The sequence below is a fragment of the Carcharhinus amblyrhynchos genome, chromosome 25 (assembly GCF_965287045.1).
Source record: "Carcharhinus amblyrhynchos chromosome 25, sCarAmb.v2.hapA, whole genome shotgun sequence".
Classification (NCBI taxonomy): domain Eukaryota; kingdom Metazoa; phylum Chordata; class Chondrichthyes; order Carcharhiniformes; family Carcharhinidae; genus Carcharhinus; species Carcharhinus amblyrhynchos.
In genome coordinates this window covers 44328064-44354147 of record NC_137348.1, presented here as the reverse complement: position 1 = coordinate 44354147, position 26084 = coordinate 44328064, and the positions used below count along the sequence as shown (strand labels likewise).

Below are 26084 nucleotides of genomic sequence, written 5' to 3'. Positions count from 1 at the left end.
TGTGGAACTGTTCCCCAGTGAGAGTCAGTGTGTGTGGGACTGTCCCCCAGTGAGAGTCAGTGTCTGTGGGACCCGTAGCCAAATGAGAGTCAGTGTGTGGGGGACGCGTACCCCAGTGAGAGTCAGTGTGTGTGGAACTGTACCCCAGTGAGAGTCAGTGTGTGTGGAACTGTACCCCAGTGAGAGTCAGTGTGTGTGGAAATGTACCCCAGTGAGAGTCAGTGTGTGTGGGAGCCGTACCCCAGTGAGAGTCAGTGTGTGTGGGACCCGTATCCCAGTGAGAGTCAGTGTGTGTGGAACTGTACCCCAGTGAGAGTCAGTGTGTGTGGGACCCGTACCACAGTGAGAGTCAGTGTGTGTGGGACCCGTACCCCAGTGAGAGTCAGTGTGTGTGGAACTGTACCCCAGTGAGAGTCAGTGTGTGTGGGACCCGTACCCCAGTGAGAGTCAGTGTGTGTGGGACCCGTACCCCAGTGAGAGTCAGTGTGTGTGGGACCCGTACCCCAGTGAGAGTCAGTGTGTGTGGGACCCTTACCCCAGTGAGAGTCAGTGTGTGTGGAACTGTACCCTAGTGAGAGTCAGTGTGTGTGGAACTGTACCCCAGTGAGAGTCAGTGCGTGTGGAAATGTACCCCAGTGAGAGTCAGCGTGTGTGGGACCCGTACCCCAGTGAGAGTCAGTGTGTGTGGAACCTGTACCCCAGTGAGAGTCAGTGTGTGTGGAACCCGTACCCCAGTGAGAGTCAGTGTGTGTGGAACTGTACCCCAGTGAGAGTCAGCGTGTGTGGGACCCGTACCCCAGTGAGAGTCAGCGTGTGTGGGACCCGTACCCCAGTGAGAGTCAGCGTGTGTGGGACCTGTACCCCAGTGAGAGTCAGTGTGTGCGGGACCCGTACCCCAGTGAGAGTCAGCGTGTGTGGAACCCGTACCCCAGTGAGAGTCAGTGTGTGTGGAACCCGTACCCCAGTGAGAGTCAGTGTGTGTGGGACCCGCACCCCAGTGAGAGTCAGTGTGTGTGGGACCCGTACCCCAGTGAGAGTCAGTGTGTGTGGGACCCGTACCCCAGTGAGAGTCAGTGTGTGTGGGACCCGTACCCCAGTGAGAGTCAGTGTGTGTGGGACCCGTACCCCAGTGAGAGTCAGTGTGTGTGGAACTGTACCCCAGTGAGAGTCAGTGTGTGTGGAACTGTACCCCAGTGAGAGTCAGTGTGTGTGGAACTGTACCCCAGTGAGAGTCAGTGTGTGTGGAACTGTCCCCCAGTGAGAGTCAGTGTGTGTGGAACTGTACCCCAGTGAGAGTCAGTGTGTGTGGAACTGTACCCCAGTGAGAGTCAGTGTGTGTGGGACCCGTACCCCAGAGAGAGTCAGTGTGTGTGGAACTGTACCCCAGAGAGAGTCAGTGTGTGTGGGACTGTCCCCCAGTGAGAGTCAGTGTGTGTGGAACTGTACCCCAGTGAGAGTCAGTGTGTATGGAACTGTCCCCCAGTGAGAGTCAGTGTGTGTGGAACTGTACCCCAGTGAGAGTCAGTGTGTATGGAACTGTACCCCAGTGAGAGTCAGTGTGTGTGGGACCCGTACCCCAGTGAGAGTCAGTGTGTGTGGAACTGTCCCCCAGTGAGAGTCAGTGTGTGTGGAACTGTACCCCAGTGAGAGTCAGTGTGTGTGGAACTGTCCCCCAGTGAGAGTCAGTGTGTGTGGAACTGTATCCCAGTGAGAGTCAGTGTGTGTGGAACTGTACCCCAGTGAGAGTCAGTGTGTGTGGAACTGTTCCCCAGTGAGAGTCAGTGTGTGTGGGACCCGTACCCCAGTGAGAGTCAGTGTGTGTGGAACTGTACCCCAGTGAGAGTCAGTGTGTGTGGAACTGTATCCCAGTGAGAGTCAGTGTGTGTGGAACTGTTCCCCAGTGAGAGTCAGTGTGTGTGGAACTGTACCCCAGTGAGAGTCAGTGTGTGTGGAACTGTTCCCCAGAGAGAGTCAGTGTGTGTGGGACCCGTACCCCAGTGAGAGTCAGTGTGTGTGGAACTGTTCCCCAGAGAGAGTCAGTGTGTGTGGAACTGTACCCCAGTGAGAGTCAGTGTGTGTGGAACTGTTCCCCAGAGAGAGTCAGTGTGTGTGGGACCCGTACCCCAGTGAGAGTCAGTGTGTGTGGAACTGTACCCCAGTGAGAGTCAGTGTGTATGGAACTGTACCCCAGTGAGAGTCAGTGTGTGTGGGACCCGTACCCCAGTGAGAGTCAGTGTGTGTGGAACTGTCCCCCAGTGAGAGTCAGTGTGTGTGGAACTGTACCCCAGTGAGAGTCAGTGTGTGTGGAACTGTCCCCCAGTGAGAGTCAGTGTGTGTGGAACTGTACCCCAGTGAGAGTCAGTGTGTGTGGAACTGTACCCCAGTGAGAGTCAGTGTGTGTGGAACTGTCCCCCAGTGAGAGTCAGTGTGTGTGGAACTGTACCCCAGTGAGAGTCAGTGTGTGTGGAACTGTTCCCCAGTGAGAGTCAGTGTGTGTGGGACCCGTACCCCAGTGAGAGTCAGTGTGTGTGGAACTGTACCCCAGTGAGAGTCAGTGTGTGTGGAACTGTATCCCAGTGAGAGTCAGTGTGTGTGGAACTGTTCCCCAGTGAGAGTCAGTGTGTGTGGAACTGTTCCCCAGAGAGAGTCAGTGTGTGTGGGACCCGTACCCCAGTGAGAGTCAGTGTGTGTGGAACTGTACCCCAGTGAGAGTCAGTGTGTGTGGAACTGTACCCCAGTGAGAGTCAGTGTGTGTGGAACTGTTCCCCAGAGAGAGTCAGTGTGTGTGGGACCCGTACCCCAGAGAGAGTCATTGCTTCATATTTACCAGAGACAGTGGAGGAAAATGTTGTTTAACTGAATGAATTGGAGATTTTTCTCGATTTGTTACGTCGATCTTTTGTTAATATGAATGGTTGTGCCAGTTCACAGGATAAACAACATGTGCGTGTGATTAATGCCATAGATTATATAACTGTGGCTTGCAAATGTTTTGCATAACGTGACAGAAAAGAACAACAGGCTGTATGGGGCAGATGAGGATCTGTGTAACACACGAAGTTGAGCGTCCTGTTAACTGAAGTCATGCAAACTCCATACTTTACACCACATTGTTTGGTCTAATATTATCCAGCTTCCAGCAACTCCTTCCACACACCCAGACATCACTCTGGGTTCTTGTTCTCCTCTTTTATACTTTCACTGACCCAGAAATAGGGAGTGATAGTGAGAGGAGGTTTGGAGTTGACCAGGTGCAGACGATATGGCTGAGGTCCTCAGAGTACTTTTGATTTATTGTTTCTAATGAATAAGATGCTGCCACGGTGAATGAAATGCATGTAAGGATCCTGAAGGAAATAAGAATGGAAATTACAGAGTCTGACCATTTGATTCCATTCCTGCTTGGATATTGAGCATTGCAGAATTGCAAATATTACACTCTTATTAAGAAAGGGTGTAAATTAAACCCAGTAATCGCAGGCCAGTTTGTTTTACTTTGGCGATGGGGAAGATTCCAGAATGTACAATCCAGTACAAAAATAACTGCCTCCTGGATAAGTGGTTTAATTAAGGAAATCCAGTGTGGATTTGTTATAGGCAAATTTTGTTGAACTAAATTGATTTGAAATTTTTGTTGTGGGATCAGAGAGGGCTGATGAGGGTAATGTTGATGTGATTTACCTGGAGTTCCAAAGGGTGTTTGATAAAATGTCACATGTCAGGCTTTCCAACAAATTTAAAAACCATAGAATAAAAGAGAAAGTAGCAGATGGAATACAAAATTGGATGGATGATGGGAAACAGCTGAATGCTTATCTTTCAGACAGGAAAACGGCCCACTCTGGCATTCTCTGGGTTTGTCGAGGACAAATGCTTTTCTGTTTGAATGGACAAACATTGATGGTGAATTTTAAAACGGAAACCTGTGAAATGAAACATTCTGAGAGGAAGAATGAGGCGAGACAAAGTACACTAAAAGATGTAATTGTAAAGGAGGTATAAAAACAGAGATGAGTCAGTATGTGTGCACAAATCATTGATACTGACAGGACAGTGTCCTGAAGAACAAGTTTTACACGCAGCAAGTAGTTTTGCGTTCATTTATTATGGTGACATGTATTAGTATACAGTGAAATATATCGTTTCTTGCACACTGTACAAAACATACCATTCACAGAGTACATAGGGGAGGAGAGGATGCAAAACATAGAGCAGGAGGAGGCCATTTGGCCCTTCAAGCCTGCTCTGCCATCCATCGTGAACATGGCTGACCATCCATCTCATTGGCCTAATCCTATTTTTTCCTAATAACCTTTGATCCCATTCTCCCCAAGTGCTATATCTCACCACTTCTTGAATACATTCAATGTTTTGGCATCAACTACTTCCTGTGCTAATGAATTCCACAGGCTCACCACTCTCTGGGTGAAGAAATATCTCCTCACCTCCATCCTAAATGGTCTACCCTGAATTCTCAGACTGTGACTCCTGGTTCTGGACTCCCCCCACCATCGGGAACATCCTTCATGCATCCACCCCATCTAGTCCTGTTCAAATTTCTCTATGAGATCCCCCCTTATTTGTCTGAACTCCAGTGAAAACAATCCTAACCCAGTCAATCTCTCCTCATACATCAGTCCCGCCATCCCCGGAATCAGCCTGGTAAACCTTCACTGCACCCCCTCGAGAGCAAAAACATCCTTCCTCAGAAAAGGAGACCAAAACTGCACACAGTACTCTAGCTGTGGCCTCACCAAGGCCCCTGTATAATTACAACAACACATCCCTGCTCCTGTACTCAACCTCTCGCAATGAAGGCCAACATACCATTTACCTTCTTTATCGCCTGCTGCACCTGCATGCTTACCTTCAGTGACTGGTGCACAAGGACACCCAGGTCCCTCTGCACACTCCCCTCTCCCAATTTACAGCCATGGTGGTGCAGGGGTAGGGCCTGGATGGGATTGTTGTCAGATTGGGTCGAATGGTCACTGTAGGGATTCTATGAATAACTCATTTCAACATGACCTTTAGAATTTAGCCCAGGCTGATGCTCCTTACTTTGATGTGTCAGACTTCACTCAATAGTACTACCCTCAGCTCTGAATCAGAAGTGGGTTCAAATCCCACTCCAGGGATTTCAGTTCCATGAGGCAGGTGGTCACTGCGCACTGAGGGAGCACTGCACAGTTACTGGTGCTGTTGTTTGGATTAGATGTTAGACGTAGTCCCGTTCTGTTTTTTCTTTAATGTGCCATCACCCATTCAAAACCTTCTGTTTCTCTTTCACATTCGTGTGGAATCATAATAAAAGGATCCAGAGAGGGTGTCAAAATAGAGGATCGGTTAGTGAAGCTGTGTTACAGACAACCCGCAAAGCAGGAACTCTGCAGATGTTAACAGCTGTAATTAATAAAGAGATGAAAGGTTTACCCAAATGAAAATTAATGTAAAAAAGATGAAAGTTATGAAGACGACAAGAAATAATGATCAGAGAATGGAGGTCAAGATAGAATAGTCAGTGACCCAAACAGATTTCACCGTTTAAGTACCTGGGATGTATTTTGTGGTAAAAAGTCTGACAACACCAGGTTTTAGTCCAACCTATTTATTTGATAATATACTCACAAGCTTTCGGGGTTAGTCCCTTCGTCAGGTGAATGGAGAGAACTCTCCATTCACCTGACGAAGGGACTAACCCCGAAAGCTTGTGAGTATATTATCAAATAAATAGGTTGGACTAAAACCTGGTGTTGTCAGACTTTTTACTGTGTTTACGCCAGTCCAACGCCGGCATACCCACATCATGTATTTTGTGAACAGCTGGTTCCTATCATTGAGTTGGAATAGTAACAGTGGAGAATACATTCTCCAAACAAAGAACTGCCCATCATTGGAAAGAGGACAGGTTGAAGAAAAGAATGGTCAGCAGTGTGATTGAGTGCACAGAGCTGAAATGTAAACTTTGAGAAAAGTGGATATTCAAAGAGCAGAAAGCCTTTCTGAAATGTGAGAAAGATGGAGGAGTCAGAGAGAAGATTGAAGAAGTTCTCAGGATGGTAGAGGGAAGGTGTTTAGTGAATATCATCAACAAGGTGAGATTGACTGTACTGTAAAGCATGAGGGCTAAATGACTAAAGGAAGATTTGAGGGATATGGAACAAGAAGGAGAAAGAGAATGGTGATGTCAGACAACATGAAATTGTGAATGGACATTCCTGTGAGTAATTGGAGAGAAAAGCACAAGACCTAAGATGTGGAGAAATGAGAAGAGAACTTATCCTTAGAAAGCTCATTACCACTGACCCTGCTCTCACATCCCATTCCCTCTCCAAAATCCTCCAAATCTGTCCTGGAAAAAGTAGTTGGAAAAATAGTAGTTGATAGTTGGAAAAATGCTAGAATCCGTCAAAGAAGAAATAGCGAGGCACCTAGAAAAGAATGGTTTGATAGAGCAGACGCAGCATGGATTCATTAAGGGGAAGTTTTGTTTGACGAATTTATTGGATTTCTATGAGGATGTGACTAGTGCGGTAGACAGAGGGGAACCGGTGGATGTGGTGTTTTTAGATTTTCAAAAGGCGTTTGATAAGGTGCCTCACAAAAGGTTGCTACAGAAGGTTAGGGTGCACGGAGTTGAGGGTAAGGTGTTAGCGTGGATAGAGGATTGACTGTCTAATAGGAAGCAGAGAGTTGGTATCAATGGATGCTATTCTGGCTGGCGGTCGGTGACTAGTGGAGTGCCGCAGGGATCGGTGCTGGGGCTTCAACTGTTTACCTTTTATATAGATGATCTGGAGGAGGGGGCTGAGTGTAGGATGACGAAATTTGTTGATGACATGAAGATGAGTGGAAAAGTGAATTGCGTGGAGGGTGTGGAAAGACTGCAGAGGGATCTGGATAGGCTGAGCGAGTGGGCGAGAACCTGGCAGATGGAGTATAATGTTAGCAAGTGTGAGGTTATCCACTTTGGCAGAAATAATAGTAGGAGGGATTATTATTTAAAGGGTGAAAAGCTGCAGAATGCTACGGTGCAGAGGGACCTGGGGGTCCTTGTGCACGAATCGCAAAAACCCAGTCTGCAGGTGCAGCAGGTGATCAAGAAGGCGAATGGGATGCTGGCCTTTATAGCGAGGGGGATAGAATATAAAAGCAGGGAGGTCTTACTGCAACTGTACAGGGTACTGCTGAGACCGCAGCTGGAGTACTGTGTGCAGTTTTGGTCGCCGCACTTGCGCAAGGATATATTGGCCTTGGAGGGAGTGCAGACGAGGTTCACTAGGCTGATACCAGAGATGAGGGGGTTGGACTATGAAGAGAGACTAAATAGACTGGGTCTGTACTCGTTGGAGTTTAGAAGGATGAGGGGGGATCTTATAGAGACATATAAGATAATGAAAGGGATGGATAGGGTAGAGGTAGAGAGATTCTTCCCGCTCAGAAAGGACAGTAGGACTAGAGGGCACAGCCTCAAGATAAGGGGGTGGGGCAGTTTAGATCGGAGTTGAGGAGGAACTTCTTCACTCAAAGGGTGGTGAATCTCTGGAATTCTCTGCCCGTTGAAGTGGTGGAGGCTGCCTCGCTGAATATATTTAAGTCACGGGTAGATAGGTTTTTGGTAGGGTTAAGGGTTTAGAATTAAGGGTTATGGGGAGAAAGCAGGAATGTGGAACTGATCCACTTCAGATCAGCCATGATCTTATTGAATGGCGGGGCAGGCTCAAGGGGCTAGATGGTCTACTCCTGCTCCTATTTCTTATGTTCTTATGTCCCCATCTTTTCTGCAACTCCATTTTTTATTTCCCTCTAATCAGATTTCCCCTCCTGCTACAGTAACAAAATAATCTTTACCAAAGTCTCACTCTCCAGCTCACCCCGACACTGCTTCACACACCACCCCAAGGATGGGGCAGTGCCAGCAATGAAGTGAAGTCCAAATGTATGGTCAAATTCTGCAAGCTGCCACTGGAGGCACAACGGGCCCCTGAAGCTCAATGTCATTATTAAGGTGAGCTGAACCTTAGGCCTCATCCCAAGAGTAAGTCATTGGATCCCCACACAAAGCTGAACCCAATTTCTAATTGCGTGCCTTTCCCTGACAGCCCCGAGCAGCTGCTAACTGTACAGTCTCCTGACAAACAGGAAAGCTGAGCAGCAAAGACAGTTCCACTGTCAGCAAAGCACGCAGATGGTTTCCACTTTAGACAAGTGGGCAGTGGCGAGGTGTGGACAGGAGGACAGGAGAGCAGAAGACAAGCAGGATTTGTAGCCAAATGACTTTATTCATTAACTGACAGGACAGAAAAGCCGATGTTGTATAAGTCCAAAACAGGCAGACCAATCAAATCTGCCATCGTTTCTCAGCTGACTTGGTTCACAGCTTCTAGTTTCAAGATTTTCCAAAATCGTCATCTATCACAAAAAAAAACTCAAAATGATCAACATTTAATCAAATCAATAAAAACCTGTTTACCCAGGGGTGCTTCCAATTTACTAGGAATGTTACACTTTACTCAGGGACTTACCTGTTAACTAAGCTTTCACTTGGTGTCTTCTCCATTTATAGTTCCCACCTCCTATTAACATAGCAAACTTCACAGTGACAAGACCCAAGGCCCTTCAGGGCAGCTTTATCAGACCGAATCTCACACTGAACATAGAACAGTACAGCACCGTACAGGCCCCTCTGCCCTCGATGTTGTGCCGAGCTTTGTCCAAAACCAAAATCAAGCTATCCCACTCCCTATCATTCGGGTGTGCTCCATCAGGAGGTACAAGAGTCCAGAATTAGAGGAGTGTAGTGTAGTATAAGGGTCTGGTACATCTAGGCGTAACATGGGATTGTGTAAAGTGAAGTAAAAGAGCACATGACCCGCTCCCAGTATCATTGTGGAGTTAAAATTTCATAGAGTCTGCAGTGACCACATTCCCATCCAAGCCCTACCCCATATCTACCCCCTAATCCCTCTAACCTACACATCTTAGGACTCTAAGGGGCAATTTTTAGCATGGCCAATCAACCTAACCTGCACATCTTTGGACTGTGGGAGGAAACCTGAGCGCCCAGAGGAAACCCACGCAGACACGGGGAGAATGTTGATCAGAGCTATATGTACTAGCCAGCATAGAGAAACTCCTAGCTTGTACTCTTTACATTATATTTATAACTAGTTCTCAGAGTCATTAAAGAATTGGTTAGCCTAAGGATAAATACAAAGACCACTTCAGACTAATGGAACCGAAAACAAGACCTCACAAACACTTATCTCAAAGGCTCATGGGGTCAGAGGAGAGCTGGCTCAATCAGGGCAATATGGAGTTCTAGAGCGGGTTCGATTGGAACAATATGGGGTTCTAGAGCAGATACAATTGGGTCAATATGGGATTCTAGAGCAGGTTTGATTGGAACAACATGGGATTCTAGAGCAGGTTCGATTGGAACAATATGGGATTCTAGAGCAGATACAATTGGGTCAATATGGGATTCGAGAGCAGGTTTGCTCAGGAATGGGAACAGTTCAGGCAAACAAGGAGTGACAACTGAAAGCGAGGAAGCAGCTGAAGATAGAGCTGGGTTTGGTAGTAACATAAGCACTAAATCTTTGCTTGGCAGCCATGGCCTTTCGACTGAGAAAACCCCTTCTATACCACGGACTAACTTACCAAGCTGATGGAACTCATCGGCAACATTGCAGAAACCTGAGAAAGAGACAAAGAAATCAACATTACTACAGGGCTAACATTTCTCATGCTGGTTAAAATTCAAATTCCACAAAGATTAATAAGGGGTTCACTGCTAACACATACGTCCAATAGGCTGTGTGATGGATGAGGGTGAATGGAATACTCGGATAGAGAGGGTATGAGATGGAGTGGGTGAGGAGTGGAGGGACTGAGGGATGGAGAGGTGGTGGAGATGAGGGTGGACAAGGTTAGAGGTGGAAGGGATGAGAGATGAAGGTGGTGATGGGTGGAGGGGTGGGAGATAGAGGTGATGTGGATTGGAGGAGGAAGGGAAGAAGGGGGGGGCGGTGGTAAGGGTTTAGGGGAGGCAGTGATTTTGTCATTGGACTAGTAATCCAGAGACTCAGGGGAATGCTTTGGGGACCTGGGTTCAAATCCCACCATGGCAGATGGTGAAATTAGAATTCAATAAAAATCTGTAATTGAAAGTCTACTGACGACCATGAAACCATTACTGATCAACATTAAAAACCCATCTGGTCACTAATGTCCTTTAGGGGAGGAAATCTGCCGTCCTTACCTAGTCTGACTACATGTAACTCCAGGCCCACAGCAATATGGTTGACTCTCAACTGTCCTCAGGAATGGGCAATAAATGCCAACCAGCCAGCGACACCCACATCCCATGAATGAATAAGAGAAAGAAAGGAGACGTGGGATGGGTGGTGTGAGGTTACATTGGAGGAGGTGAGGGACGGGGTGGATGAGGGATGGAGTTTTGAGGAATGGAAGGGAATGACATTCTCTTTGTATTTCAGATGTGTCTATAGCAAACCTTTGGTGCTTTTTCATCCCCATTGGGTCCTGCTCTTAAATTCACATTTCTCAGATCATCATCATCTAGGTGTATGTGTACATAGATCCCTGAAAGTTGGGAATCAAGTAGATAGGGTTGTTAGGAAGGCATACGGTGTCTTGGCGTTTATTGGTAGGGGGATTGAATTTAGGAGCCGCAGCGTCATGTTGCAACTGTACAAAACTCTGGTGCGGCCGCAGTTGGAGTATTGTGTGCAGTTCTGGTCCCCACATTATAGGAAGGATGTGGAGGCATTGGAGAGGGTGCAGAGGAGGTTTACCAGGATGTTGCCTGGTATGGAGGGGAGGTCCTATGAGGAGAGACTGAGGGATTTGAGGTTGTTTTTGTTAGAAAGAAGGCGGCTACGAGGGGACCTTATTGAAACATATAAGATGATTAGAGGTTTAGATAGGGTGGACAGTGATAGCCTTTTTCCTCGGATGGAGAAAGCTAGCACGAGGGGGCATAGCTTTAAATTAAGGGGGGGTAGTTATAGGACGGATGTCAGGGGTAGGTTCTTTACCCAGAGGGTGGTGAGGGATTGGAATGCCCTGCCTGCTGCAGTTGTAAATGCGCCTAGTTTGGGGGCGTTTAAGAGATCCGTGGATAGGTTTATGGATGGAAAGGGTTTGGTTTAGGTTAGAGGGTCATTGCTTTTTAACTGGTCGGCGCAACATCGTGGGCCGAAGGGCCTGTTCTGCACTGTAATGTTCTATGTTCTATATCTCCTTGTCTGTCCATCAATTCATTCAACCATCACTTCTGCCTCACCCTCGTGTTGTTTTTGAGCATTATTGACCAAAGAGTTTCTGCACACAGGCATAAGCAGAAAAGATCTAGGGTTAAAATGGGTACGCAGATCTCCGTCCCCCTGAGGCAATCAAAACTAGCTCACATTGACTCCCCATACACTGACAGTCAATCCTGCAAAGCGTGTGATCACGCTCTCAGTCAGAGACCAGTCCAGCTCCCTCATGAGTCAGCACACAGCAGAATTACTGGCAGCACATGTTACAGACGGCCCCTGGGAAATGAAGAAATGTCCAATCTCTAGCCTATTCCTACTCTCACACTGTTTAATCACGCATCCCCATTTCCTTCAATCTGTCAAGCAGTTAAATCCATCAATAGGCATATGATTCAGCTCTTTCACTCTGCAACACAAAAGAATGTGCTGTGTTTTTCCAAATGCTTCAAATTCCCCAAGGAGCAACCCAAACCCATATTAGTGTAATCTGCAGACTCCACATATCTTAAACTCCATCTGGTACAGCTGTAACAAATGGAGTCGGCAATGAACCATTGCAAGGTCAAATTTGAAGCATGCGATGAGAGAGTTATTGCCTGAATCTGTGCATATTCTTGGATCTAGGAGTGAGAGAAATGTGACTATTTCACTGAAAACCCAGTCTTGTTACTGGGGTGACTCTGACCATATTGAGGGAACCTGTAGATAAATATTTCCGGAATGTTGCTGTTGAGGACAAGTTGACGGAATTTCAGCTGGACGGCCTCATTAACATCGATCTCTCTCCCTGGAAACAAAGAAATAAAATATTAAGATGGATAAGTCTATCCATGGTTATCCCAAATCCATTTTAGCGCAGAATGTGACACTGTTCCTTCAGAAGGAACTTTTCAAAATGCAGCTGATGAAAATACAACAAAACTTACCCCAACTTATAAATCAAAGAAAGGGTTCAATAAATAAAAAACATCATTACTCCAAACTTGGGGCCTCGCCCTAGGCCACTCCAAACTCCCCACAATTCCACATAGTTCCTTATTTATAGTCAGTTAGCTGGTCAGCTGACTATTACATCCCTCTGTAATTGGCTCCATGGTTTACTGGGTTAGTTGACCCTTACACCTTGTTCCTATTGGTCACATTACATCCAATACAAAGTTGTCACCAGTTACATTCCGACACACACCACTCACCCACAGTGAATGCAGGTTACACTGAGCACTCCTGGGAACACACCAGGCAACAGACAGCATTGGAGGGAGGAGCGGGCCATTCAGCAGCACCTTAAACATTACCTTTTCTCTCCGATCAGGTTAAACAGCTTTAAACCACTTCCTAAAACATTCAAGAGCATTCAAGTCTCACAGCACAAACACATCACTCACTCAATTTCAGCTAACAATAAGGTGTCAACTTTACACAGCAAGACGAGATGATAGTTAACGAGGGATTGTGGAAGATATTATACTCACTGCTGGTTAGATAATTCAGCCTGTAAACAGGGCACTTTGCCCCATATCTAACCCCGTGCTGTCCCTGTCCTGGGAGTGTTTGATGGGGGACAGTGTAGAGGGAGCTTTACTCTGTATCTAACCCCGTGCTGTACCTGTCCTGGGAGTGTTTGATGGGGACAGTGTAGAGGGAGCTTTACTCTGTATCTAACCCCGTGCTGTACCTGTCCTGGGAGTGTTTGATGGGGGACAGTGTAGAGGGAGCTTTACTCTGTATCTAACCCCGTGCTGTACCTGTCCTGGGAGTGTTTGATGGGGGACAGTGTAGAGGGAGCTTTACTCTGTATCTAACCCCGTGCTGTACCTGTCCTGGGAGTGTTTGATGGGGGACAGTGTAGAGGGAACTTTACTCTGTATCTAAGCCCCTGCTGTACCTGTCCTGGGAGTGTTTGATGGGGGGACAGTGTAGAGGGAACTTTACTCTGTATCTAACACCGTGCTGTACCTGTCCTAGGAGTGTTTGATGGGGACAGTGTAGAGGGAGCTTTACTCTGTATCTAACCCCGTGCTGTACCTGTCCTGGGAGTGTTTGATGGGGACAGTGTAGAGGGAGCTTTACTTTGTATCTAACCCCGTGCTGTATCTGTCCTGGGAGTGTTTGATGGGGGACAGTGTAGAGGGAGTTTTACTCTGTATCTAACCCTGTGCTGTACCTGTCCTGGGAATATTTGATGGGGACAGTGTAGAAGGAGCTTTACTCTGTATCTAACCCCGTGCTGTATCTGTCCTGGGAGTGTTTGATGGGGGACAGTGTAGAGGGAGCTTTACTCTGTATCTAACCCCGTGCTGTACCTGTCCTGGGAGTGTTTGATGGGGACAGTGTAGTGGGAGCTTTACTCTGTATCTAACCCCGTGCTGTACCTGTCCTGGGAGTGTTTGATGGGGACAGTTTAGTGGGAGCTCTACTCTGTATCTAACCCTGTGCTGTACCTGATGTTGTCACTGAATTTGATTCTCTCACCTATATTACTGTCCACCATTGTGTTAATTTTGATATAATCTATAAAGATCGATACAGGGGAGTTGGAGAGCTCGGTGTTAGTGTGTTGCCTGCTCACTGGTGCACCACACTGTCACCGACCTAGTCCTGGAACGAGCCCAAGTTTTATTTACCGTAGAGTTTGATGGTGATTTTCCTCCTCTGTTGAAGGAAGAGGATTGCGTAATTACTGTAATCTGTGTCAGCAATAACAATGTCAGTAGTCAATCCACGATCTGTAATACGAAGCAAAAAGGTACGATTATATTTCTTATCACTGGGAATACGGTATATAAGGTGAGGTGTCTGAAGTTGATGTGAATAATATTTTACAAACTTTTCCTGGAGAATCGCCCAACAGTTTCAGCCTTCTGATAATCTTGCTTAATGTCCCAACAGATTCCATCACTGGAAAAAGGAAAACAGAAAATATTTATAAACAGAACAGGATTTCAGAGAAAGCTGGATTTTGGGAAGTTCCAGATATGAGAGACTGATAGATTTTATTGCTGGATTTGATTTGATTTATTATGGTCACATGTATTTGGATGCGGTGAAAATTATTGTTACTTGTGCGCTATAGAGAGAAATTACACCATGCACAGGGCACACAGGGGAGCAGTAAACAAGAGTGTGTAGAATATAGTGTCACAATCATAGTTAGGGTGAAGAGAAAGATCAACTTAATATATAGTAAAATCATTCAAAGGTCTGATGGCAGCAGGGAAGAAGTTGTTTTTGAGTGGGTTGGTACATATCCTGAGATTTTTGTATCTTTTTCCTAAGGTGGAAGAGAGTATTTATGGAGTAAACACAGTCCTTGATTATACTGGCTGCTTTCCCGAGGCAGCGGGAAGTGTAGGCAGAGTCAATGGATGGGAGGCTGGTTTACGCGATGGATTGGGCTACATTCATGACAATTTATAGTTTCCTGTGGTCTTGGACAGAGTGATATATCTGGAAAGGATGTTCTCAACGAATGAGTTTTTGTACTCACAGTTTTTGCAGTGTATTGATACGGATATTTCCATCCTGATTGGTTACCCGTATAGTGACTGCCTCCAGCTTGTGGTTGTTCATCTTTAGATAAGAACATTCTGAACCAACAGCGATCAGACGCCACACACCTGTAAACTAATATTAAATGTCTCATCAAACACTCACAGGGCAACAGCACGGGTTACAAATGGAGGCAAGCTCCCTCTACACTCTTCTCATGAAACCTTTATCCTCTGTTAAGCAACATTCCTGCCTGAAATACAACTTCATTTAATTCATCCAAAGCCTGTCATCATTTTTAACTCTGAGCTCTACCTTCTCTAATCTAAGGAGGCAGCCCAGTTTCAACCAAGTTCCTCAAAGATTTTCGTACTTAAACTCCAAGTCCCTGTTCCTCCAGCCCAGTGTTCCTTCTTTTCATATTTCTCTTTCCTCAGGCTTCCGGTCAAAATATATCTCTGTGTTAAATTCCATCTTCCTCCCTGGTCCTGCTGCTAGTCTATTCATGCCATTGTGAAGAGTGTTACTCTGTACTGACTGGTTCCCAGGTTTCTGCACTGCTGTTTGATGATGTGTTGGACACAAGCTGGATCCTGCAAGAGTTTCCAGGATGTTTCAGAGTTAGTAATCTGGCCAGAACTGGAAAAATAGATTCATACTGTCAATACTCACACAGACCCACACACACACCCACACACAGACCACACACACCCACACACACACCCACACACACAGACCCACACACACAACCACACAGACCCACACACACCCACACAGACCCACACACACACCCACACACAGACCCACACACACACACACACCCACACAGACCCACACACACACCCACCCACACACACACCCACACACACCCGCGCAGACCCACAGACACAGAGACACATACACACAGATATACACAGACAAACACACACACAGATCCACACACACAGCCACACACAGTCACAGAGCCCCACACAGTCATATGCATACACACCACAGAGTCACAGCCACACAGTTGGGCCAAAGGGCCTGTTTCCTGTGCTGTGTTGTTCTTTGTTCTTAGTTACTCACACATAGTCACACCCACACACACAGATCCACAGACACACAACAAACAAAGAAAATTACAGCACAGGAACAGGCCCTTCAGCCCTCCAAGCCTGCACTGACCATGCTGCCCGACTGAACTAAAATTACTCTTCCGGGGGCCATATCCCTCTATTCCCATCCTATTCATGGATTTGTCAAGCCGCTCTTTAAAAGTTACTGTCATATCCGCTTCCACTACTTCCCCGGCAGCGAGTTCCAGGCACCCACCACCCTCTGTGTACATCTCCTTTAAACCTTGCCCCTTAAACCTATACCCTCTAGTAACTGACTATTGGACTATCCACTCTGTCCATGCCTCCCATAATCTTGTAGACTTCTATCAGGTCTCCCCTCAATCTCCATCGCTCCAGTGAGAACAAACCAAGTTTCTCCAACCTCTCCTCATAACTAATGCCCTCCATACCAGGCAATATCCTGGTAAATCTTTTCTGTACCCTCTCCAAGGCCTCCACATCCTTCTGGTAGTGTGGTGACCAGAATTGAACACTATATTCCAAGTTGCAGCCTAACTAAGGTTCTATAAAGCTGCAACGTGACTTGCCAATTTTTAAACTCAGTACCCCGGCTAATGAAGGCAAGCGTGCCGTATGCCTTCTTGACTACCTTCTCCACCTGCGTTGCCACTTTCAGTGACCTGTGTACCTGTACACCCAGATCCCTCTGCCTATTGATACTCTTAAGGGTTCTGCTATTTACTGTATATTTCCTATCTGAGTTAGACCTTCCAAAATGCATTACCTCACATTTGTCCAGATTAAACTCCATCTGCCATCTCTCCACCCAAGTCTCCAACTGATCTATATCCTGCTTGTATCCTCTGATGGTCCTCATCACAGGATCCTCATCGCTATGCGCAAATCCACCAACCTTTGTGTCGTCCACAAACTTACTAATCAATCCAGTTACCTTTTCCTCCAAATCGTTTATATATATTACAAACGGCAAAGGTCCCAGCACTGATCCCTGAGGAACACCACTTGTCACAGCCCTCCATTCAGAAACACACCCTTCCACTGCTAACCTCTGTCTTCTTCGACCGAGCCAGTTTTGTAACCACCTTGCCAGCTCACCTCTGATCCCATGCGACTTCACCTTCTGCACCAGTCTGCCATGAGGGACCTTGTCAAAGGCCTTACTGAAGTCCATGTAGACAACATCCACTGCCCTACCCTCATCAATCATCTTTGTCACTTCCTCAAAAATCGCAATCAAGTTTGTGAGACACGACCTCCCCTTCACAAAACCCTGTTGCCTCTCACTAATACATCCACTTATTTCCAAGTGGGAATAAATCCTGTCTCAAAGAATCCTCTCCAATAATTTCCCTCCCACTGATGTAAGGCTCACCGGCCTGTAATTATCTGGATTATTTTTGCTACCCTTCTTAAACAAAGGAATAAAATTGGCTATTCCCCAATCCTCTGGGACCTCCCCTGTATATGCCCTGTTTGTGGACAGAACTCCCACTCAGATGAGAAAGGAGCAGTAAGCGCTCCGAAAGCTGGTGGCTTTTGCTACCAAATAAACTTGTTGGACTTCTTACTGTGTTTACCCCAGTCCAACGCCAGCATCTCCACATCATGACCTCCCCTGTAACCAGTGAGGAATCAACAATTTCTCTCAAGGCCACAGCTATTTCCTCCCTTGCCTCTCTCAGTATTCGGCCCACACACACACAGTCAGACAGGCACAGACACACACACACTCTCTGGGTCAGAAGGTTCTGGGTTGAAGTCTCCCTCCAGAATCTGAATCTGTAAATTACTAGTTGCCACTACAATGCGATACTCAGAGAGTGCGGCACTGTCACATCACACATCTTTCAAAACTCAGCCTTTAAACTGAGATCCTTGTTGTGCTTCCAGGTTAACATAAAACATTCCATGGTGTTGTATTGAAGAGGAGTTCTCCCCAGTTTATGACCCAGATTTATCCCTCAATCAACATCACAAACAAACAGGTTATCTGGTCAATTTCATATCACTGTTTGTGGGATTTTGCTGTGTGCAAATTGATTGTTGCGAATCCTACATTACAACATTGACTACACTTAATGGGCTGTGAAGAATGTTCAGACACCCTGCGGCTGTGAGGATGCGATAGTCTTTTTGTTACCTGTTGAATGTTGAAGTTGTCCTGTGGCTGGATTCTGTCTATGGGGCTCTCCAGCCTTCGATTTGCTTTCTGACGCCTTGAGCCTTGGATACACGAGGAAAACGTCAAACAAAGTACAGAAAAGTAAATGAAGTGGAGAGAACCCATGGTTTGGAGACAGGGACGGTGACTGTCCACACAAGTTTTACAGATTCCAGTCAACAGAGTAGCAATATTTACAAATGACAAAGGTCAGCCCTGGTTTATCATTAAAGATACTGCAGCCGGAGTGTTCACCCTGATTCCGGCTAAGATCATATCCCTCAACCCTCCATACCCCCAATCCGCCATATCCCTCAACCCTCCATACCCTCAATCTGCCATACCCTCAACCCTCCATACCCTCAATCCGCCATACCCTCAACACTCCATATCCCTCAACCCTCCATACCCTCAACCCTCCATACCCTCAACACTCCATACCCCCAATCCTCGATACCCTCAACCCTCCATACCCTCAACCCTCCATACCCTCAACACTCCATACCCCCAATCCTCCATACCCTCAACCCTCCATACCCTCAACCCTCCATACCCACAACCTTCCTTATCCCTCAACCCTCCATATCCCTCAACCCTCCATACCCTCAATCCTCCATACCCTCAATCTGCCATACCCTCAACCCTCCATATCCCTCAACCCACCATACCCTCAACCCTCCATACCCTCAACCCTCCATATCCCTCAACCCTCCATACCCTCAACCCTCCATATCCCTCAACCCTCCATATCCTTCAACCCACTATATTCCACAAACATCACGAAAATTAAATGAAATGAAAGTCACCACAATCCCAGAGAACCATAGGCTGCTGAGGAGGTGGGGGGGGGGGAGGTTTGGTGGGGGGGCATGGGGGGTGGGTGGAACCAGACTGGATCTGATTTAACCTGAGGGTCACCACACCTCAAGCAAGGGGCAGGGTTGAGAAAACGGGACCTTCATGAAAAACTTCAGCCCGCACGGGAATTGAAACTGAGTTCTTGGCGTCGCTCTGCATCACAAACCAGCCATCCAGCCAAATGAGCTAACCAACCCACAATCCTCATTCCCCTCAACCTACCATAGCCTTCAAACCCCTCAACACTCATACCGCAACCCTCATATCCCTCAGCCCACCATATCCCTCAATCCACAGTTAAGCATTTCAGACACTGACAGAACTACCAGCATTGAGTTAATTGACTCTAAATCAGATTTATAAGCTAACAAGAGAATAGTTTACAGTGATTACAGTAAGAGATTTAAAACAAATGATTCTGATTTAAATGCATATTTTGATTTGAAATGTATTAACTGTGTATTTGTAAAGTGATTGTGCACTTTGGCTAAAAGCAAGTTGCTGTAAGGTTTAAAAGGACGGGAACTTTCAGGCAGAACCACATTCTCAGAAAACAATGAAACCTCGGAATGTGCAGTTTCTTATCAATGGGGATTGCAAGCAATAAGGTTCTCAGCACTGCTTATGAATAAAATTATTCACTGTCTAAACAAGATGGATACTTGTCCAGATGTGGAATTATGTGTTTGTTTTGTTTATTTGGAGACACCATTTGGTTTGACAGAGGGTGGTTGTAGAGAGTTGTTTTTCAAACTGGAGGCCTGTGACCAGCGGTGTGCCTCAGGGATCAGTGCTGGGTCCACTGTTATTTGTCATTTATGTTAATAATTTGGATGAGAATATAGGGGGCATGGTGAGTAAGTTTGCAGATGACACCAAGATTAGTGGCATAGTGAACAGTGAAGAAAGTTATCTCCAATTGCAACAGGATCTTGATCAGTTGGGCCAGAGGGCTGACGAATGGCAGATGGAGTTTAATTTAGATAAACGCGAGGTGATGCATTCTGATAGATTGAACCAGGGCAGGACTTACTCAGTTAATGGTAGGGCACTGGGGAGAGTTACAGAACAGAAAGATCGAGGGGTACATGTTCATAGCTCCTTGAAAGTGAAGTCACAGGCGGACAGAGTGGTGAAGAAGGCATTCGGCGTACTTGGTTTCATCGGTCAGAACATTGAATACAGGAGTTGGGACGTCTTGTTGAAGTTGTACAAGACATTGGTAAGGCCACACTTGGAATACTGTGTACAGTTCTGGTCACCCTATTATAGAAAGGATATTATTAAACTAGAAAAAGAGTGCAGAAAAAATTTACTAGGATGCTACCGAGAATCGATGGCTTTAGTTATAAGGAGAGGCTGGATAGTCTGGGACTTTTCTCTCTGGAGCGTAGGAGGCTGAGGACTGATTTTATTGGGATCCATGAAATAATGAGGGGCACAGGTCATCAATTAGTCAATATCTTTTCCCAAAGATCGGGGAATCTAAAACTAGAGGGCACAGGTTTAAGGTGACAGGGGGGAGATACAAAAGTATCCAGAGGGGCAATTTTTTCACACAGAGGTTGGTGAGTGTCTGGGACAAGCTGCCAGAAGTAGTAGTAGAGGCTGGTACAATTTTGTCCTTTAAAAAGCATTTAGATAGTTACATGGGTAACTTTGCAGACTTTACCTAACAGCTGCTGGTCAAATAAATATACATCTTTATACTGAGACACTGGCTTTGTGAGTCCTGTAATGTCTGAATTTTGTCATTACTCAGCCAACTTGGAAACCCACTAACATCAAAGGCAGAATTTTACAAGATCTTTTCAAAGAGTCCAGCTAATCTAAAACTGGGAGAGTTCCAGATATGTTTTCGGGGTGCGTTTTCATGCCCAATCTAATGCACTCTGTCTCTGAAATTTTGGACTAGTCTGTTTCTGGCCACAAGAGGCAGTGGAACAGGACTTACTTAATCTGCCAAAGATCCAACAGCTCAGATTGGAGCCAAAAACTGCCCAGGTGCAGAAAAAGCAAAAAATAAAACAGCTCTCTTTGGAGAACCCTCCCAGGCCAGACACATCTCCTCCTCGCTCCCCCACCATGGACATCGAACCCCCTGGCACACACCCCCCCCATCATCCCCAGGCCCCGATGGTTGCCCCTCATGACTCTCTGTCCCCTCTGTCCCTGATCAACACAGAGCTACAAAGTCCCCTCTGCACCATCAGCACATTTGCAAGTGCTGCCTTGCCTTCCTGTGCATGGTAACAAGGCAAACTGCCCCCCACCATCCACCACCCCCCCCCTGCCCACCCCCCCGAGCAGGATGTTGTCCTGGGGGAGGTGATGCAGATGTAGCCTGGCTGGCTGTGGCCAAGTTTCGCAGGGCACTGTCCAGGAGAACTCGGAAGAAGTGCTGGAAAAAAATGAATGATCTAATCTGGGCAGCAAAGTGTTTAATCTCATCGAGCATCTTTCCCTTAAATTAGCCCCCCAGATCCCTCCCCCCCAACACCCTGCGTGCTTCCAACCCCTGACCCCCAAGCACCTCTCTCCCCCCCCACCCCCAGGAATATCACAGTGATTGCTCTCTGAGGGAAACCCCCCCGATACCCTGCAGGACTTGTGCCATCAGATTTTTTGTGGGTCCTTCTGTCCGCACAGAAGAATGCCCATAACCACTGGGAGAGGGTGAAAGCAGGGGGTGGTGAGACTGACTTCCGAGTCCTCACCCACTTTGAGGAGCGGGTACTGGAGCTTGCAGGAGAGGAGGAGATGTGGGCCGTTAGTGACAGCATGGTCAGGGTGTAGTATGGAAGTGAGTACCTGCCAAACCGCCACATTCATAGAATCATCGAACCCTACAGTACAGAAAGAGACCCTTCAGCCCATCGAGTCTGCACCGAACACAATCCCACCCAGATCCTACTCCCATATCCCTACATATTATACCCACTAATCCCTCGAAACTACACATCCCTGGACACTAAGGGGCAATTTCTTAGCATGGCCAATCAACCTAACCCGCACATCTTTGGACTGTGGGAGGAAACCGGAGCACCCGGAGGAAACCCACACAGACATGGGGAGGATGTGCAAACTCCACACAGACAGTGATCCGAGGCTAGAATTGACCCTGGGTCCCTGACGCTGTGAGGCAGCAGTGCTAACCACTGTGCTACCGTGCCACCCAATTATGGAAAAATTACATTATGGAAAAATGTCAAGTAAATTGCACGCAGCCCAGATTCCTCTCCCTTCCTTGCGCTTAACCTTGTGTCCTGCATTGCAGGAAGGGACCCCAACACACCCAGGCCATCTGGCATTATGGTTCCCACTGCTGTTCCCACCCATCTTGCCCCTGACAGCTCAGAGGATTACTCAGAGGGAGCTGGTGGAGGGACGTCCGAGGCCAGCACCAGTTTTGCGTCAGCCTGCAACTTGCAAATCTCCTTCCCAAGCACTCTCACATCAGTGGGTCAAATTAGTGGTGAGACATCTGCGTCACTCTGTGGTGCGCATTACACATCTGCTGATGTACATGGGGTGGAGGAGAGAATGTCTGAGGCCTCTGGCACGCGGGGGTCTGCGGACTCAGCTGGCCCCAGGCTACATGCTGGGCCTCTGGAGATGCAGCAACAGAGCCAGGGGGTGCAGGACGGGCTGAACGGCCACACTGGACCAACTGTGAGGCTGTTGGGAGGAGTCCCAAAGCTTTCAGGCAGACCAGCCTGTACTGCGTGGTTCCCAGGCCAAAACCGCAAAGGTGATCTCCATGGTGGGAAGCCTGGAGCAGGGGATTCTCACCATGAGCAGCAGGCTCTGAGTCAGGCCATGCTGGAGTCCCTAAGGGCCACGGCCCAGTCACAACTCAGGGCTCTTGAAATTCTGTGGCCCATGGCTGAGAGGCTCAAGAACTTGCAGGAAACCCAGCGGGACAGCATTAACACACAGTGTGCTATGGCAGCAGCCTTTGAGAATGTGGCCCAGTCTCAGAGGGCACTTGGTGGTGCTATTAATTAAGGCAGACCAGCCTGTACTGCGTGGTTCCCAGGCCAAAACCACAAAGGTGATCTCCATGGTGGGAAGCCTGGAGCAGGGGATTAAATTAAATAAAATTAAGGGGGGGTAGCTACAGGACGGATGTCAGGGGTAGGTTCTTTACTCAGCGGGTGGTGAGGGATTGGAATGCCCTGCCTGCTGCAGTTGTAAATGCGTCTAGTTTGGGGGCGTTTAAGAGATCTCTGGATAGGTTTATGGACGAAAAGGGATTGGTATAGGCTAGTGGGTCATTGTTTTTGTAACTGGTCGGCGCAACATCGTGGGCCGAAGGGCCTGTTCTGCGCTGTAATGTTCTATGTTCTATTGACAGGTGGTCCATGACTCAGGTGGGCATCGCGAAGGGCTTAACCACCATGGCTAGAATGCAGGAGGTCCTCCAGGACTGGCAGCCCCAAGTGATGCTGGAGTTTCTGGAGCTCGCTGCAGAAGCACTATGGAGTGACCCAGGGGCCCGATAGGATGCTGAGGAAAGGCTCGAGCCTGTACCAGGCCTTCCACCCAGGAGACTGTGGCTATGGTTACACCTACTGACTCCTCCCTTACTGACACTGGGGCATCTCAGGGGCAGCGGGATGAAGAGAGTGTCATGGAAATGTCCCAGACACCTGCACGCCAGCCAGGACTCTCAAAGTCCAGCACCTCCAGAGGACGCCCACCATGTACATCACAGGTAACAGAGTGAGGTTGGCAATTGGCCACCTCCACCTCTGAAATATATTCTGGGCAGACACTGAGACATAGCGGTAGGTCAAGTAAGGTTAGGAAGCTGTAACGGCACTAAGGTAGCACGGGGGTGAAGGACAGCACTAGATAGATACAGTATTTATACACTTTAATATTTCTTGTTCACGTGTGTTTATGTTATCAATGAGACAGTTTTATTGTCAGTAATAAATGTTTTTCATCACCCACCTGTCTATCTCAGATTTGCCTCGAACAGGAATGCTCTTTCCCTGATGGTCGCTGTTTATATTAATGTCAGTAGGGCTGTCACTGAGAAAATGAAAGTGCTCAAATAACTCACTGGCTACACTGGGTGGCCTGCATTAGCAGTGACTTACAGCCATCACATCCCCAGAACCCACGAAAGACTCTCTCCCTTCCCCTACCTCAACCATCCCGGGGCCCTGTATGGGGGTTTAGTGCTCCCTTACCCAGATGTGGGCCCAGATGGCAGCGTGCATGCACAGCACAAGCAGGAGTCAGACTACTTTACACCAGGGCATCATCACAATGGCCAGCTGTCATCACCCTCCCTGCCCGCTAAAGAAACTCACTGAAAAAGTCTACCCAGGCTTTCCGCCCCCCACACACTCTGGTGTGACAATGTAGCAGGAGGTTGTAGGACTCTGGAGAGGCAGGAGGCTGGAGAAGGGAACCCACGTGCAGCAATAAAGCCTCCTATTGCCCAGAGCCAGTTTTGGAAGCCTCCCTCACATGTTTGACTCTTGCTGCTGCCAGCCCTTCAGTGTCTGGGTGGTGTTTCTGTTCCTCCTCTTCCTGCTCCTCCTCCTCCTCCTCCTGTTGAGTGGTCTCCTCCCCAGCGACACCTGGTTGGTTGGCCTCCACGTCCTCCTCCTCCTCCTCAAGAAGGTCTCCTCGTTGCTGCAGCAGGTTGTGCAAGGCACAGCACACCACCATAATGTGGCAATGATATCAGGGGGCAAGTTGGAGGGCCCTGCCAGAGTGGTCCAGACACCTAAATCACATCCTGAGGATCCCTATCCACTGCTCCACTAGTGAATGGGTGGCTCTGTGGGCCTCATTATTTTGAGTCTCTGCCTCAATCTCAGAGCTCCACACGGGGATCACCAGCCAAGTCCAGAGCGGGTACCCCATGTCCCCCAGAAGCTATCCCAGCTCTCTGGGCTCCTCCTCAAAGACCTCCGGGATATCTGAACTCCTCGATAGGAAGCTGCTCTGCACACTGCCGGGGAGTCTGTGCATAATATTGAGCTGATGGTCACACAGCAACTGCGCATTTATTGAATGGAAGCCCTTTCTGTTTATGAATCTTCCTGGATTCTTCACCGGACCCTGAGGGTGATGTGGGTACAGTCTATAACCCTCTACACATGTGGCATCCCTGCAATGGTTGCGAATCCTGCAGCCTGGGTTTGCAACAGGGCCTGGTCCAGGTCAAATCTGATATACTGGCTAACATAAGAAATAGGAGCAGGAGTAGGCCATCTAGCCCTTCGAGCCTGCCCCGCCATTCAATAAGATCATGGCTGATCTGTCGTGGCTCAGTTCCACATTCCCGCCCTCTCCCCATAACCCTTAATCCCCTCGCTTATCAAAAACCCATCAACCCACGTCTTAAAAATATTTAGCGAGGCAGCCTCCACCACTTCAACGGGCAGAGAATTCCAGAGATTCACCACCCTTTGAGTGAAGAAGTTCCTCCTCAACTCCGTTCTAAACCGCACCCCCCTTTATCTTGAGGCTGTGCCCCCTAGTCCTACTGTCCTTTCTGAGCGGGAAGAGTCTCTCCACCTCTATCCTATCCATCCCATTCATCATCTTATATGTCTCAATGAGATCTCCCCTCATTCTTCTAAACTCTAACGAGTACAAGCCTAGTTTATTCAGCCTCTCCTCATAGTTCAACCCCCTCAACTCCGGCATCAGCCTAGTAAACCTCCTCTGCACTCCCTCCAAGGCCAAAATATCCTTGCGTAAGTGCGGCGACTAAAACTGCACACATTACTCCAGCTGCGGCCTCACCAATGCCCTATACAGCTGCAGCAAGACCTCCCTATTTTATATTCAATCCCCCTCGCTATGAAGGTCAGCATCCCATTCGCCTTCCTGATCACCTGCTGCACCTGCAGGCTGGGTTTTTGCGACTCATGCACAAGGACCCCGAGGTCCCTCTGCACCGTCGCCTGCTGCAGTTTTTCGCCATATAAGTAATAGTCCTTCCTACCAGTATTCCTACCAAAGTGGACAACCTCACATTTGCCAACATTAAATTCCATTTGCCAGTTCCTGGCCCATTCGCCCAGCCTATCTAGATCCTTCTGCAGACTCTCCACACCCTCCGCGCAATTTGCCGTTCCACCGATCTTGGTGTCATCAGCAAATTTCGACACCATACACTCGGTTCCCTCCTCCAGATCATCTATATAAATGGTAAATAGCTGAGGCCCCAGCACC

The 26084-nt window shown here is 47.7% G+C and overlaps 1 protein-coding gene across 1 annotated transcript; it reads right to left on the bottom strand.

The window, feature by feature from the left end:
• Positions 1 to 8299: 8299 nt before the first annotated feature.
• c8g (complement component 8, gamma polypeptide) lies at positions 8300 to 24566 on the bottom strand. The gene is made up of 9 exons (XM_080211810.1): positions 24363 to 24566; positions 21177 to 21279; positions 18000 to 18082; positions 14776 to 14912; positions 14116 to 14186; positions 13913 to 14014; positions 11974 to 12075; positions 9664 to 9699; positions 8300 to 8412 (listed from the first exon to the last, which is right to left on the bottom strand). Exons 1-9 carry the CDS (start codon positions 24564 to 24566, stop codon positions 8390 to 8392), a joined length of 861 nt encoding a protein of 286 aa, XP_080067936.1. The 3' UTR covers positions 8300 to 8389.
• Positions 24567 to 26084: the final 1518 nt, after the last annotated feature.